The 15,340-nt window shown below is 40.3% G+C and overlaps 1 protein-coding gene across 1 annotated transcript; it reads right to left on the bottom strand.

Annotated features, from left to right (window-relative positions):
- Positions 1-583: 583 nt before the first annotated feature.
- On the bottom strand, positions 584-3,716 carry gstt1a (glutathione S-transferase theta 1a). Its single transcript, XM_024002360.2, has 5 exons — positions 3,514-3,716; positions 2,893-2,980; positions 2,538-2,694; positions 1,682-1,858; positions 584-1,495 (listed from the first exon to the last, which is right to left on the bottom strand). Exons 1-5 carry the CDS (start codon positions 3,623-3,625, stop codon positions 1,295-1,297), a joined length of 735 nt encoding a protein of 244 aa, XP_023858128.1. The 5' UTR covers positions 3,626-3,716; the 3' UTR covers positions 584-1,294.
- Positions 3,717-15,340: the final 11,624 nt, after the last annotated feature.

The raw sequence follows: 15,340 nt of genomic DNA, 5'->3' as shown, positions 1-15,340 counted from the left end.
TTGTGCAGATTTGGTAGAATCTTATTCAAAATTATTCACAGCTGTAATTTCTGCCAAAGGCGCTTCCACCAAGTATTAACTCTGGAGTGTGAAGACATGTGCAATCTTATGCAAGACATCTTTCTTTAATATTTTTATTAACTAAGAACATTTTCTATAAATGTCACTTTGTTAATGTGAAGCAGGTTGGGTAGATAAGCAGGGGAAAAATCCACTAAAATCCAATTATTTCCTTTTTTAGATTTACATAATTTTATTAAGGCAGCAAAAGGTGAAAACTGTGCAAGGAATGTGTAGACTTTCACTAGGCACTGTAAATGAAATGTGAAGAGTTTGAAGAATGTTCTTTCAGGTTTTGGACTTTTGCATATCTCATCAAATAGTACTTTACATTCTATTGTTAATTGGGCGTTTTATTTTTAGAACTAAACCTTTTTAGAAAAATGGGAAGAGTTTAAACAATTTTCTTTCAGGTTTTGGACTGCAGAACCTTTGCATCTCTCACCAAATAGTACTTTACATTCTATTGTTTAATTGTTTTAAAGAATTAAAAATCATTTGAAAAAATTGAAAAAAAGACACATTTAGATTTTATTTGATTTATTATCAAGAAATTAAGGGTTTATTCTAATAACAGCTTGGTCTCATAGACTAGACATAACATAGTAAATGTAAATCCGGGACTCTCAAATTAGTATGATATGTTATATTTGGTATGGTAACATAAGACAGATGGTTACTTAAGGCAAAAAGTAGGGTGGTTAGTCAGAGTGGCTGGATGGGCGTATAACGGGAACGTCTAGCAACCCAAAGGTTGTGTGTTCTGAATCTCATCACGGACAACTTTAGCATTTTAGATAATTAGCAACTTTGCAACAACTTACTACTTTTTAGCTACTTTGCAACTACTTAGCATGTTAGCTAACCCTTCCCTTAACCCTTACCTTAACCCCTAGCCTAGTTAACGTTAGCCACCTAGCTAACGTTAGCCGCAACAAATTGGAATTCGTAACATATCATACGATTTGCAAATTTGTAACATATTGTATGAATTGCAATCCGTAACATATCATGCGAATTGTAATTTGTAACATATCACACAAAATGGTTGATGGAGTTCCACAAATTAATACATAAAATACGAAATATAACATATCATACTAATTGGAGTATCGGATGTGCGTTTACTATGTTACGTCTAAACTTGAGTTCAGGTTGCTAATAAAAAATATTAAGACAAAAATTAAAAGCATTGTCACACAATACTTGGTGGTCAAAATGTTCTCATCATGAGTTAGTTGAACATCTTCTGTATCTTTGGCTTGAGAAATTCCAGCATTCCATTGTTCTCAAAGGTTTGAGGCAGGCTGGCCACATCCATGATGGTCTTGTGAGCTTCGTCAAAGAGAGCCTCGCCAAGCTCCATTTTTACCCTGTCTCTCCAGGCACCGAGAATGGGCCTGTTCTCAAACAAATCCAGACCAGTGCCAACCGGCTGAAAAACATGCACACACAGGAAAACCCATATCATTTCAGGGAAAGTACAGRGCAAATCTGCAACCAAAGACATCGGGAGGGACATTTACAACAGTTAGTGAGAGAATCCCTCACACAATAGCTTCAAAATCATGCACAACTCACTCTTCCCTACCCTTTCACATTTTTACAAATTTAATGTTACCTGCATGATCTCTACTATTGCCACCAGGTCTGCTAGTGAGATCTTTTCCCCAATGATGAAGGGTCTGTCGTCCAGGAACTTCTCCTCAAACACCTTCAGAGACAGTGTCAGGTCCTCCATAGCGGAGTCCATTTTCTCCTTAGGGACGTCTGAACCAGTTATGATGGGAACTATTGCCTAAAAATATGTAAATATTTTTTACATTTCATTTACATTACATTTACGTGTCTATACCCATACTTATTCAATATGATTTAAAGGTAGACTGAGCAAAATGAACTTGCCACAAGCAGCACCGGAGATATTGAAATTAGCAAGTTGCAACACTGTTCACAGTGTGGTAGTCAGGGTACCAAAACAACAAAGAAGTTGAGCCTCGCGCTTCAATGCTCTTAGTTATTCCAGAAATTGACCCACTATGCTGTTAACTTTATGCACCTGAGTCATGTCGCTGAGTCTACATTTAATAAATAATCCAGTGATAAAATGTCTATTCACCAATGCCATAGACTTAAATGTTCGACGCTAATGATTTCCTTTATTTATTTATAGTTATTACGTAAGAAATTATTTGTGTACAAATGGTTCAATAACCAGCCAAGGGCCACACTTAGAAAAAAAGCTTCCAAAAGGGTTCTTGGGCTGTCCTCATAGGAGAACCCTTTTTGGTTCTAGGTAGAACCCTCTGTGGAATGGAACCAAACCTGAAACCAAAAAGGTTCTACCTGGAACCAAAAATGGGTCTTCAAAGGGTCCTCCTATGGGGACAGCCTAAGAACCCTTTTAGGTTCTAGGTAGCACCTTTTTTTCTAAGTGCAGTTCCACTTACAGGACATATTGGATGTTTATATCTTACCCTGAACCAGAACACCTTTGAGCCATGGGCTCTCATGGCTGCGTGTTGCCAGGACAGGTACTCGTTGACCCGGGCTCGCTTTTGCAGGTCTGCTGGGTACCAGTGGTCTGAATCTGAGGTGCCAAATTTTTCAGCCAGGTACTTCAGGATGGCAACACTAAAAATAAGGAGAGATATACAATTAATTTAAGGAACTCCCTAGAAACCTAAGTAGAGTCGACATGTAACCGACTAGGCAGACGTCAATTCAACGTCTATTCCACGTTGGTTCAAAGTAATTTCATTGAAATGTTGATTCAACCAGTGTGTGCCCAGTGGGAAGTCTCTCTGTGTAGATTACTGTAGGCTACTTTACCTCTCTGTGAGAATGAAGTCTCCATCTCTCATGACCGGAACCTTTCTCACCACACTGATCTTACCAAAGTCTTCCCCATACTGCTGGCCTGAGGAGCAAAACAATTGTGACACTGATTTATCCAATATTACTTTTAAGAAAATATAGTTATTTTGTTGTTATAATGAATTTACACATATAGCATGATGATTATCTATGGTGAAAAAACGTTTCCATATACAGTGTCTTTCATGTTTCATGACTTCTATCTAGTTATTGGGTCCAGTTAGATATTACCTTCTGAATAAACAAACAAGGTCATTATGTAATAAGTTCAAAGTTTGCAATTGGTTGTTTTCACCTAGAAGGTTATGGCCTACATATATACATATAAAATCTAACTTTCATTGTCATAATAGGCTAGGCTACTTCCTAACTGTATTTGCAGTAGGCCCATATTTACTAAAATGGTTGGGTGCTTGCTTCAAAATAATAAATTTTTTGATTTACCTCGAATAGAATTTCACTATATTTGAACATATTTTATACACACCAAAACTCTGTTGTGTAGAAGTCGTCAACATAAATCCTATACATTCAAAACGTTATAAATCACATTCCAAATATCTCGCAGTAGCCTACCTGTAGCCAGATCGACAAACTTGAAATCAAACGGAATGTTTGTTTTCTTTGCAAAAATGAACACAGAGCGACATGGCTGAGAGTGCAGATCAAGATACAATTCCAACGGCATTTTCACAGATGTAGAAGGGATGTTATGTGCCGAATCTCTTCCCAGCACCCGCTATCCTTTATGTTGGTATGGAGCCCCTCCCATATAGTCAAATGATTATAAAGGGTTCCGACAGATTAATGTAGTGTCTGCTTCTGGTTGTCGGGGTCAGGCGTTGGCAACATTTTGTAAATGTTTATCCAGACAAAATAACTGAGCCATAAGGCGACTCTTTGCAATGGACCATGCTATGGTTCAGTTATTATTTGCATATAGACTGTTTTATTATAATGTAATATAATGAGCAATGTCTCAGACAGTTATTGTTTGCGAGTCTGGATCATTTCATGAACAAATTTTTGGGCATTCACTAGGTGCAATTTACAAATATTTTTTTTTACCAAAGTTGATGACCAGTGGTACAGCTGAACCAGTAGTGCAGTTGATAACTAGCGTTATCAATTTCACCACAGTATTGATCATGTTATAAGTAGGTCAAGTCTTTTGTTTACAAAGATAATGGGCCTTTAAGACAAATTTGGGAGGAAGACATTAAGTCCAGAGACTCTATCACCCAGGGACATCACGCACCCCAAAAATTTGAGGGGTCACAAATTACATGTGGATGTCCTTTTGCATAAAAAAAAAATCCGAAACAGCTTTTTCCTACAATCTAGAGCCATAATTGTTATGCTTAATTCTATGTAAAAAAAWATATATATATTTATATGTATATTTTTCTGCATAGCTAAGCATACCTCTTGAGCTGTCTGTATTTTTTAAAGACACTAAATATGCTTTTCTGCATCAATGCTAAAATCTGGGTAAAAGATTGAAAGGAATGTGAGTCTTATTCAGTACATTTAGTTATTGCATGCTTTTCTCAAGTCTACCAACCTTGCCAGCAGGTATGCCAGCTAAGATAGTTAGACAAGCTAACTACTCTAACTGTATAGCCTGAAATGGCTTCTTGGTAGTTAGTTATGAGGTTGGGAGATTGGGAACCTATCTGGGCTAGCTAAAGCCTACTTCATAAAATTCCTAGATGGCTAGTGGTATTACAGAGAAACAACAACAACAAAAAATTATGTAAAATTATTATTATTTGAAACAGGACAAATCTTAACCAAAACCGCTATGGGCATGACGCCTCTGCTCTCAGCCCCCAGAGACAAGGGCCTAGTCTAGCAATGGTTTTGGTTATTAAGTGGCAGTCCATTTAAACTCTTTCACCTCCACTTGGAATGCAGTAGACTCCTGTAACATTTAGCAAATGAATAAATGGGCTTAACAGCCTTGGAGAGTACATGCGTGTCCCTGATGACGGCATGTGAATATTGTCATTTTTGTTCAGCAGTGTCTCAGAACACCTGACATAGCCCTATTGCTCAAGTTTCAGATGTTTTTGTCACTTCCACTCTACATGCACAGTTTTGTCAAATCAATTAAAATCACATTTTATTTGTCATATGCTTTTTTTTTCTTTTTTTWAAATAATAACACGAGGAATAACTACAAAATGGGTAACGATAACTCCACTATATACACAGGGTACCAGTCCCGAGTCGATGTGCAGCGGTACAAGGTAATTGAGGTAGATATGTACATATAGGTAGGSATAAAGTGACTAGGCAACAGGATAGATGTTAAGCAGTAGCAGCAGCGCATGTGCTGAGTCAAAAGAGTTAGTGCAAAAGGGGGTCAATGCAGATAGTCAGGTTAGCTATTTGGTTAACTATTTAACTAATTATTAAGCAGTCTTATAGCTTGGGGGTAGAAGCTGTTCAGAGTCCTATAGGTTCCAGACTTGCGTCGCTACTGCTTGCCATGCGGTACCAGAGGGAACAGTCTATGACTTGAGTGGTTGGAGTCTTTGACAATTTTTACGGCCTTCCTCTAACACCTCTTGGTGTAGAGGTCCTGGATGTCAGGGAGCTAGGCCCCAGTGATGTACTGGGCCGTAAGCACTACCCTCTGTAGCGCCTTGCAGGCCCATGCCAAGTCTTTTCAGCTTCCTGAGAGCGACGAGGCATTGTCGTGCCTTCTTGCCGACTGTGTTGGTGTGTGTGAACCATGTTAATCCCTTAGTGATGTGGAAACAGAGGAACTTGAAGCTCTCGACCCGCTCCACTACAGCCCCGTCGATGTGGATGGGGGTGTGCTCAGCCCTCGGTTTTCTGTAGTCCACGATCAGCTTCTTTGTCTAGCTGATGTTGAGGGAGAGATTGTTGTCCTGGCACCACACTGCCAGGTCACTGACCTACTCCCTATAGGCTGTCTCATCGTCATCAGTGATCAGGTCTACCACTGTTGTGTCTTCAACAAACGTAATGATTGTGTTGGAGTTGTGCATGGCCACGCAGACGTGGAAGAACAGGGAGTAAAGGAGGGGACTAAGCACACACCCCCGAGGGTCCCCCGTGTTGATGGTCAGTGTGACGGATGTGGTGTTGCCTACCCTCACCACTTGGGGCGGACCTTAAGGAACTCCAGGATCCAGTTGCAGAGGGAGTCCCAAGTGTTCATTCCCAGGGTCCTGAGCTCAGTGATGAGCTTGCAGGGTACTATGGTGTTAAAGGCTGAGTTGTAGAGTTTCAGGTGTTTTTGTCACTTCCACTTTACGTGCACAGTTTTGCCCAATGTATTATTATTATTTTGTCATGATAGAGCATCAACTTGTATCTTGCTTGGAAAACAGGAAAAAACTTACTTATGAACAAAAATAGTTTTAAAGAAAATAATGAACTTATAACGAAAGCTGTACATGACATCATTACACATAAAATCACTACCATATTTCATCGTGGTTTGATTTTCCTTAAGTTGCAGTAAGGGACCCAACCAAACTCCCACCTCAGTCCTTTGTTGTGGTAAGTCCCACAGGCGGTCAAACCAGGTCACTCTGGGGGAGTGAAAGAGGGACAATGGTGCTCCCATAGGGCCAACTTTCATGACCCTGCTATTTCATGACCCTGCTATGAGACCAGACTGTTGGGGACAGGTTACACACTAGAGCCCAGGTTCTGGTTTGCATTTAGGATGACATGTGGTCTTTGTTTTAAGAAAGGGGGCGTATCACCAAACCATAACATAACTGAACATGTGAGAATGGGGTTCTCAGGGATGTGATGTAATACATTGGTTGTTGAATTGACAATTCCCTCTAAAGTAATGACTGACTGTTTCTTTTCAGAAAGATTATATATTGTTCTTACCATTAAACTGTGTGTCAATGTAAAAAATAAACCCACACAACAATTACACATACAGTTCCTTCAGAAAGTTTTCATACCCCTTGACTTATTCCACATTTTGTTGTGTTACAGCCTGAAATAAAAAATGGATTACATTTCTCACCCATCTACACACAATACCCCATAATGACAAAGTGAAAACATGTTTTTAAACATTTTAGCGATAATTTTTTTTAATGAAATACAGAAATATCTCATTTACATAAGTATTCACACCCCTGAGTCAATACATGTTAGAATTACCTTTAGCAGTGATTAAAGCTGTGCATCTTTCTGGGTAAGTCTCTAAGAGCTTTGCACACCTAGACTGCACAATATTTTCCCATTATTATTTTCAAAATTCTTCAAGTGCCGTCAATTGGTTGTTGATCAGTGCTAGACAATCATCTTCAAGTCTTGACATAGATTTTCAAGCTGATTTAAGTCAAAACTGTAACTCATCCAGTCAGGAACATTCACTGTCTTCTTGGTAAGCAACTCCAGTGTATATTTGGCCTTGTGTTTGAGGCCTTGTGTTATAGGTTTGTCCTGCTGAAAAGTAAATTGACCTCCCAGTGTCTGGTGGAAAGCAGACTGAAACAGGTTTTCCTCTAGAATTTTGCATGTGCTTAGCTCCATTCCATTTATTTTTTATCCTGAAAAACTCCCCAGTCCTTAACGATTACAAGCATACCCATAACATGATGCAGCCACCACTATACTTCAAAATATGGAGAGTATAACGTCTGCTTCCAACTCACACCCACAAACACGTAGATCCCCTGAACGCAGCTCACTTTCCAGCGCACTTTCCAACTCACACTCTCAAACACCTAGAACCCCTGAATGCAGCTCACTCTCCAGATCCCAATCACCTGAATTCTAATCACCTGATCACACACCTGTATGTCATTATCACACACTATTTAGTTCAGTTATTTGCTCCCCATCACTGTGAGGTATTGTTTGTTTTGTGACACACGTCTTTCGGAGCTCTGTTTTTCCCGTGATTTACTCCTCCTGTGTATGATAGTTTTTGCCTGCCTCACTAATGACGCCTTTTGTCTATTCCCTGCCTGTACTTTAGCCTATCGGATTTCCTGTTCTCTACCTATTGCCTGATCTCCCGGACTACGTTACTAGCCTTTTCCCTGCCTGTACTGTTGCCCCTTTGGACCCCCTGTGTATGACCTTCTGCCTGCCCCTGGACCCAGCTACCTGCCTCCTCCTGTGGTCCTTTGCAATGAACACCTGCTGCGCCCTGCGCTTGAAACCAGCTCTCTGTCTCCCCTCATATTCATTACATAGAGTGGTACTCAGTTATGTGTTGTATTGGATTTGCATCAAACATAACACTTTGTATTCAGGACAAAAAGTTAAGTTCTTTGCAACATTTTTTGAAGTATTACTTTAGTACCTTGTTCAAACAGGATGCATGTTTTGGAATATTTTGTATTCTGTATAGGCTTCCTTCTTTTCCCTCTGTCAATTAGGTTAGTATTGTGGAGTAAATTCAATGTTGTTGATCCATCCTCAGTTTTCTCCTGTCACAGCCATTAAACTCTGTAACTATTTTAAAGTCACCATTGGTCTCATGGCGAAATCCATGAGCGGTTTCCTTCCTCTCCGGCAACTGAGTTAGGAAGGACGTCTATCTTTGTAGTGATTGGGTGTATTCATACACCATCCAAAGTGTAATTAATAACTTCACCATGCTCAAAGGGATACACAATGTCTGCTTTTTTATTTTTACCCATCTATCAACAGGTGCTCTTCAAATCAAATCAAATTTTATTWGTCACATACACATGGTTAGCAGATGTTAATGCGAGTGTAGCGAAATGCTTGTGCTTCTAGTTCCGACAATGCAGTAATAACCAACAAGTAATCTAACCTAACAATTCCACAACTACTACCTTATACACACAAGTGTAAAGGGATAAAGAATATGTACATAAAGATATATGAATGAGTGATGGTACAGAACGGCATAGGCAAGATGCAGTAGATGGTATAGTGTACAGTCTATACATATGAGATGAGTAATGTAGGGTATGTAAACATAAAGTGGCAAAGTTTAAAGTGGCTAGTGATACATGTATTACATAAAGATGGCAAGATGCAGTAGATGATATAGAGTACAGTATATACATATACATATGAGATGACTAATGTAGGGTATGTAAACATTATATTAAGTGGCATTGTTTAAAGTGGCTAGTGATACATTTTTACATAATTTCCATCAATTCCCATTATTAAAGTGGCTGGAGTTGAGTCAGTATGTTGGCAGCGGCCACTAAATGTTAGTGGTGGCTGTTTAACAGTCTGATGGCCTTGAGATAGAAGCTGTTTTTCAGTCTCTCGGTCCCTGCTTTGATGCACCTGTACTGACCTCGCCTTCTGGATGATAGCGGGGTGAACAGGCAGTGGCTCGGGTGGTTGTTGTCCTTGATGATCTTTATGGCCTTCCTGTGACATCGGGTGGTGTAGGTGTCCTGGAGGGCAGGTAGTTTGCCCCCGGTGATGCGTTGTGCAGACCTCACTACCCTCTGGAGAGCCTTACGGTTGTGGGCGGAGCAGTTGCCGTACCAGGCGGTGATACAGCCCGACAGGATGCTCTCGATTGTGCATCTGTAGAAGTTTGTGAGTGCTTTTGGTGACAAGCCGAATTTCTTCAGCCTCCTGAGGTTGAAGAGGCGCTGCTGCGCCTTCTTCACAACGCTGTCTGTGTGGGTGGACCAATTCAGTTTGTCCGTGATGTGTACACCGAGGAACTTAAAACTTTCCACCTTCTCCACTACTGTCCCGTCGATGTGGATAGGGGGGTGCTCCCTCTGCTGTTTCCTGAAGTCCACAATCATCTCCTTTGTTTTGTTGACGTTGAGTGTGAGGTTATTTTCCTGACACCACACTCCGAGGGCCCTCACCTCCTCCCTGTAGGCCGTCTCGTCGTTGTTGGTAATCAAGCKTACCACTGTAGTGTCGTCCGCAAACTTGATGATTGAGTTGGAGGCGTGCATGGCCACGCAGTGGTAGGCTTGGAAAACCTGGGTTGAATACTTATTAACTCAAGACATTTCAGCTTTTCAGTTTTTATTCATTTGTAAACATTTCTAAAAACATATTCTGGGGAATTGTGTATAGGCCAGTGACAATTTTTTAAAACATTTTATCAATTCTAAATTCAGGCTGTAACACAACAAAATGTGGAAAAAGTCAAGGGGTGTGTAAACTTTCTGAAGGCACTGTACACAATAATACATGTGAATATGTTCATATTGTAAGAATAGATTTGCATTTACAGATGAACCAATATTAACATGAGTTGAGTATTAGGCTACTGTACAGAGAATGTTACTCACACAGACTGGAGTTTGAAACAGACCTGACATGCTTTTAAGGCTAAGGTTTATATATCAAACACCTCTTAGGATTTATGGCTGGCCCTCTCTGTAAAGAGCAGTGCGATTTTCTCAGTGTTGCTCACAGGTGATATTAAACAGAAACCCTTTCCTGAGAAGGGAATACAAGGTCCTGAAGACATCACGCTGGTGTCTGCCATTTGAAACAGACTGAGGCAGAGAGGCCTAATGCAGCCAAGTTTTAAAATTAATTTCACCCCCACCCAGAGGATGATCTCACTGGAGAGCAATGCAGCGCACAGTTAAGAGTCAAAATCCTAAGCATACAACAGAGGAAATCGATCCGTTCCAACATTATATAATCTGTGCAGCTGATAAACAAACAGTAGCTTCAATTCATAGCACATTGGGTAAAGCTATGTTTTTAGGTTCAAGGGCAAAATACTACAACAACAAAAGTATATTTTATGTGCTGTAGTTAGTGGAGCATAATACTTGCAATAGTCCATACTATTCATTGAGTTCACATCACCTGAACAAAGGTATTCACCTCATCATGTATCTGTCTGACCAACAGGGGGCCAATGAGGTAGGTGAGATGAGGTGGTTGAGAGCGACGCTGAGGTCAGTGTTCAGCCACCTGGCCCGGTTCAAGAGAGAAACTTAATAGTGACACAGTTATAAACAGTAATCAAGAAGAAGGATGGGCAGTGGGCACAGCACTGGATTATTGGGAATCTATTTCCTGGAAGGTCTTACCTTCTTGTTGGGTGTCCACCCAAGTCTTCAAGTCCTTGAAAAGCTTTAGTTAGTCAGCAATTTCAAAAGCATTCACACACACACACACACACACACACACACACACACACACACACACACACACACACACACACACACACACACACACACACACACACACACACACACCACACACACACACACACACCACACACACACACACACACACACACACACACACACCTCTTATATTATTTATTTCTGGTTAAACAAGCCCACTGTGGTTTGTGTGTTGTAATTCTCTTTCAGGCAAATTAGATTTATTAGGGCTTTTTCCCTGTGCCTACCTGTATGTCAGTAATTAAATAGACTAGCCCTGTTAAATTCCTCAATCCTGTTATTTACAGTTTWTCTCAATTGCTAAAACACTAAAACCCATTGGCTGAACAAAGTTCTCAGTTGCCTGGACTCATTTAGCTAATTATGCAGTCTGTTGTCAATACCTTAAACCATTTCACATGGTAAAACACAATTTGCAGATCTCACTTAGACTTTTCAGCAAAACTCTAAACACATTTTCATTCTCAAAACACATTCTGCACTCTAATGCACATGTCATCCATACTGGTAAACACAAGTGGCAACAATCAAATACAAATAGAGAACACATGTCATTGATTGAACACAACCACTCAAAATTGATTTAACCTTTTTCAAATGATGCGACACAACCAATATAAGCCAGTTCAGAGAGCAAACAGGTTGTTGAAGGTGGGAAGGAGAAAGTCTGAGAATGGATAAAAGAAACAATGTGAGAGGACGAGGACGAGTGCGTATGCGAGGTGGGCGACGAGGAGGAAGAGGAGGAGGAGGAGGGCAAGAAAGAGGAAGAGGAGGACGAAGAGGAAGAGGAAGACAAAGAGTGGAAATATCTGATGAAATTCGAGCATCAGTTATAGACCATGTTCTTGTCCATGGACTGACAATGAGGGAAGCAGGACTTAGAGTGCAACCCAATTTGAGCCGATTTTCTGTGTCCACCATAGTAAGGACATTCAGAGAAGAGAACAGGTACAGTATACTACTGTATTTTTATAATTGAAAATTTACTGTACTACACTATATGCAGCTGTTTCAATAGACATTTGTAAAGTTAATCACCGTATGTATTGTACTGCATGAATATGTTTTGTAACTGCACAACTACTTTTTGTAGAATTGCAAGGCTGCCACATGCAGGTGGAAGGACAGCTATATTCACTCGGGAGCAAGAGGCCGTTATAGTTGGCATGGTCCTTCAAGATAATACAATACGACTCAGAGAAATCCAGGAACGAGTGATACAAGACAACACACACTTCCAGGGAATCGACAGTGTGAGCATTTCCACAATTGACCATGTCCTCCATCGTAACAGGATGCGAATGAAACAAGTATACAGAGTACCTTTTGAGCGCAACTCACCAAGGYTGAAAGAACTGCGAGCTCAGTATGTGCAAGTAAGTGTACATTCAMAAACATTTACTGTAATCCAGATTGTCTACAGTACTAACACATACTATGTGAATGACATTACTCTTCAGTACATACAATGTATGTGAATCAGAAGCCTAATTGTACTCTACAGTATAGCACTGTCTCTGTACGACTTACAAAATCCTACATACAGTATATTGTARTTCTACACAGACAATATTTGACTTGGAATCCTTGGACAGACCCCATGAGTTCATCTTTGTCGATGAAGCAGGCTTCAATCTAACAATGAGGAGAAGGAGAGGCCGAAACATGATTGGACAGCGGGCCATTGTTGAAGTCCCTGGTCAACMAGGTGGCAATGTCACAATCTGTGCTGCTATCAGCAACCATGGTGTTCTACATCACCATGTTACACTCGGGCCATATAACACCCAGCACCTTCTAAGATTTATTGCCAATCTAAGAGATATTTTATTTGAGCAGCAGGTTCAAGAGCAGCAGGGTCAAGAGCTAAATGAGAATCCCATTCCCACCTATGTGATAGTGTGGGACAATGTCAGTTTCCACCGAGCTGCTCAGGTAAGGGAATGGTTTAACATCAATGGGCAGTTTATGAACTTTTACCTTCCTCCATACTCGCCTTTCCTGAATCCGATTGAGGAGTTTTTCTCCTCTTGGAGATGGAAAGTGTGTGATAGACAACCCTACACCAGAGTAAATCTGCTGCAAGCCATGGATTTAGCCTGTGGTGATATAGGTGAGGAATCATGTCAGGGCTGGATACGGCACACAAGAGGCTTCTTCCCCCGTTGCCTCAGGAGGGACAATATTGCTTGTGATGTCGACGAAGTGCTCTGGCCTGACCCAGCCCAAAGACAAGAAGAAGCACATTGATCACATGTTTACTCCTTTGATTTTTGTCCCTTTTAGTATTGTATACTGTAGTACAGTGCATTGTAGGCTGTATACTGTACAATGGACAAATTGTATGGCCCTGAACATTGTGCTTTCCATTTATTAACAGTACTGACTGCTCAATAGATTTTGACTGGTTGCAGGTTCATATCAACAAAGAACAAGAATTACAGTATCACAAAGACAAAGGACAAGTTTGTGAGATGCAGGGTACAGTACTGTAAAAATAGGGGTACAAGGAGGAGGAAGAACAAAAAACAAAATTGCAAAGAGCAAAGCAGAGTAGTAATTTCTGATCAATTTTGAGCTACTATGATAGACCATGTTTTCGTTCAAACGAAATGACGGAAAAATATGAATATTTTTTTAGATTAAAAATGTACTTCTCCCTGAGAATTGTATGTTTTGAACAATGTGTGTATTGTATTGTTGTTTACTGACTGTGTATTGTTTACTGACTGCTTGAAAGTATATATCATTTTGATCACTTTGTTTATGATTTGAGAGCAGTGTTTGTTTTTACTGACTGTTTGTTTGTTTACTGACTGTGTATTGTTTACTGACTGCTTGAAAGTATATATCATTTTGATCACTTTGTTTATGATTTGAGAGCAGTGTTTGTTTTTGAACACAGGTAAAACTGTTTTGAGGCGAATGTTTCATTTTGCGAGAGGAGTCAGAGGTTATGTAAATAGTGCTTGAAGATGAGGTTTTGTGTTGAATGTTTTCAGGAAATGGAGCAAGGTTTCAGAAATTGTGTTTTAGCAATTGAGAAAAACTAATGCCCATTCTTACTGAAATTAACTTAGTTTTTTCCAACTGCTTACACACTTTTCAAAACTGTCTCCTTTCTTCAAAACTCTACACACAATTCCCAAAACTGCACACACAAAATGCAAAATGCCTCACATCTCTTTCAAAATGTAACACTGCATTCAAAATGCCATAAACACATGTCAGAATGAAGCATTTGCATCAAATAGCAAACACTGCTTTCATAATAGTACATTTTTGGATATACCATGTAAACACTGTTGTTCTAAATCTAAAGCTCTTTGGTCTTTCATAGGCTTATATCTACATTTCAATACAATGTTCTACAGTGAAAGTAATCTGCTGAGAGGGGTAACAAGTACACTGTAAACACCAATGCAATGTAGAAACAGAAAATATTTATTAGGCCAAACATTACTGTTGTATACAGTAGCATACAACAAAATCATAAACATATGTAAACCAAAAGTATATTCTTTAGAATACAGTAAAGAACACAATTGTGTGTGTGGGGTCCCGGGGGGGCAGTCCAGGAATTGGTAGGGGGGGGGCAGTCACCAGTGCTAAGCTACGCTTCATCTCTTCTCCGGCCTGGGTCTGGCCACAATACTTCGTCCACATCACAAGATACGTTTTCTCTTGCCAAACATCGAGGGAAGTATCTCCTAGCATGGCGTATCCAACCTTGGACAGAGGCAACCTCTATGTCCCCACATGCGTCCTCCATTGCCTGGAGAAGCGGCATGCGGGCATAGGGTTGGCGATCATACACTTTCCAGCGCCAGGCTGAGAAGAATTCCTCTATGGGATTTAGAAAAGGTGAATATGGGGGTAGGTACAAAACTACAAATTGTGGATGGGTGGCAAACCAGTTTTGGACCAGAACAGCCCGGTGAAAACTAACATTGTCCCATAAAACCACAAATCTAGCAGGCTCCTGATCTGGATCAGGGACAAGCATTGTGTAAATTGCATCCAGAAAAGTGAGCATATGGCCGGTGTTGTACGGACCCAGTGTGGCATTGTGATGGAGGACCCCGTTTTGAGTGATGGCAGCACACATAGTTATATTACCCCCATGCTGTCCAGGGACATTGGTAATTGCCCTCTGTCCTATTACATTTCTTCCGCGGCGCCTGGTTTTGGTGAGGTTGAAGCCAACCTCATCCACATAAATAAATTCATGGCGAATTACATGGGCATCCAGCTCCAATACTCTCTGTAACAGACAA

The sequence above is a fragment of the Salvelinus sp. IW2-2015 genome, linkage group LG15 (genome assembly GCF_002910315.2).
Source record: "Salvelinus sp. IW2-2015 linkage group LG15, ASM291031v2, whole genome shotgun sequence".
Taxonomy (NCBI): Eukaryota; Metazoa; Chordata; class Actinopteri; order Salmoniformes; family Salmonidae; genus Salvelinus; species Salvelinus sp. IW2-2015.
This window is presented reverse-complemented; position numbering and strand designations above follow the sequence as displayed.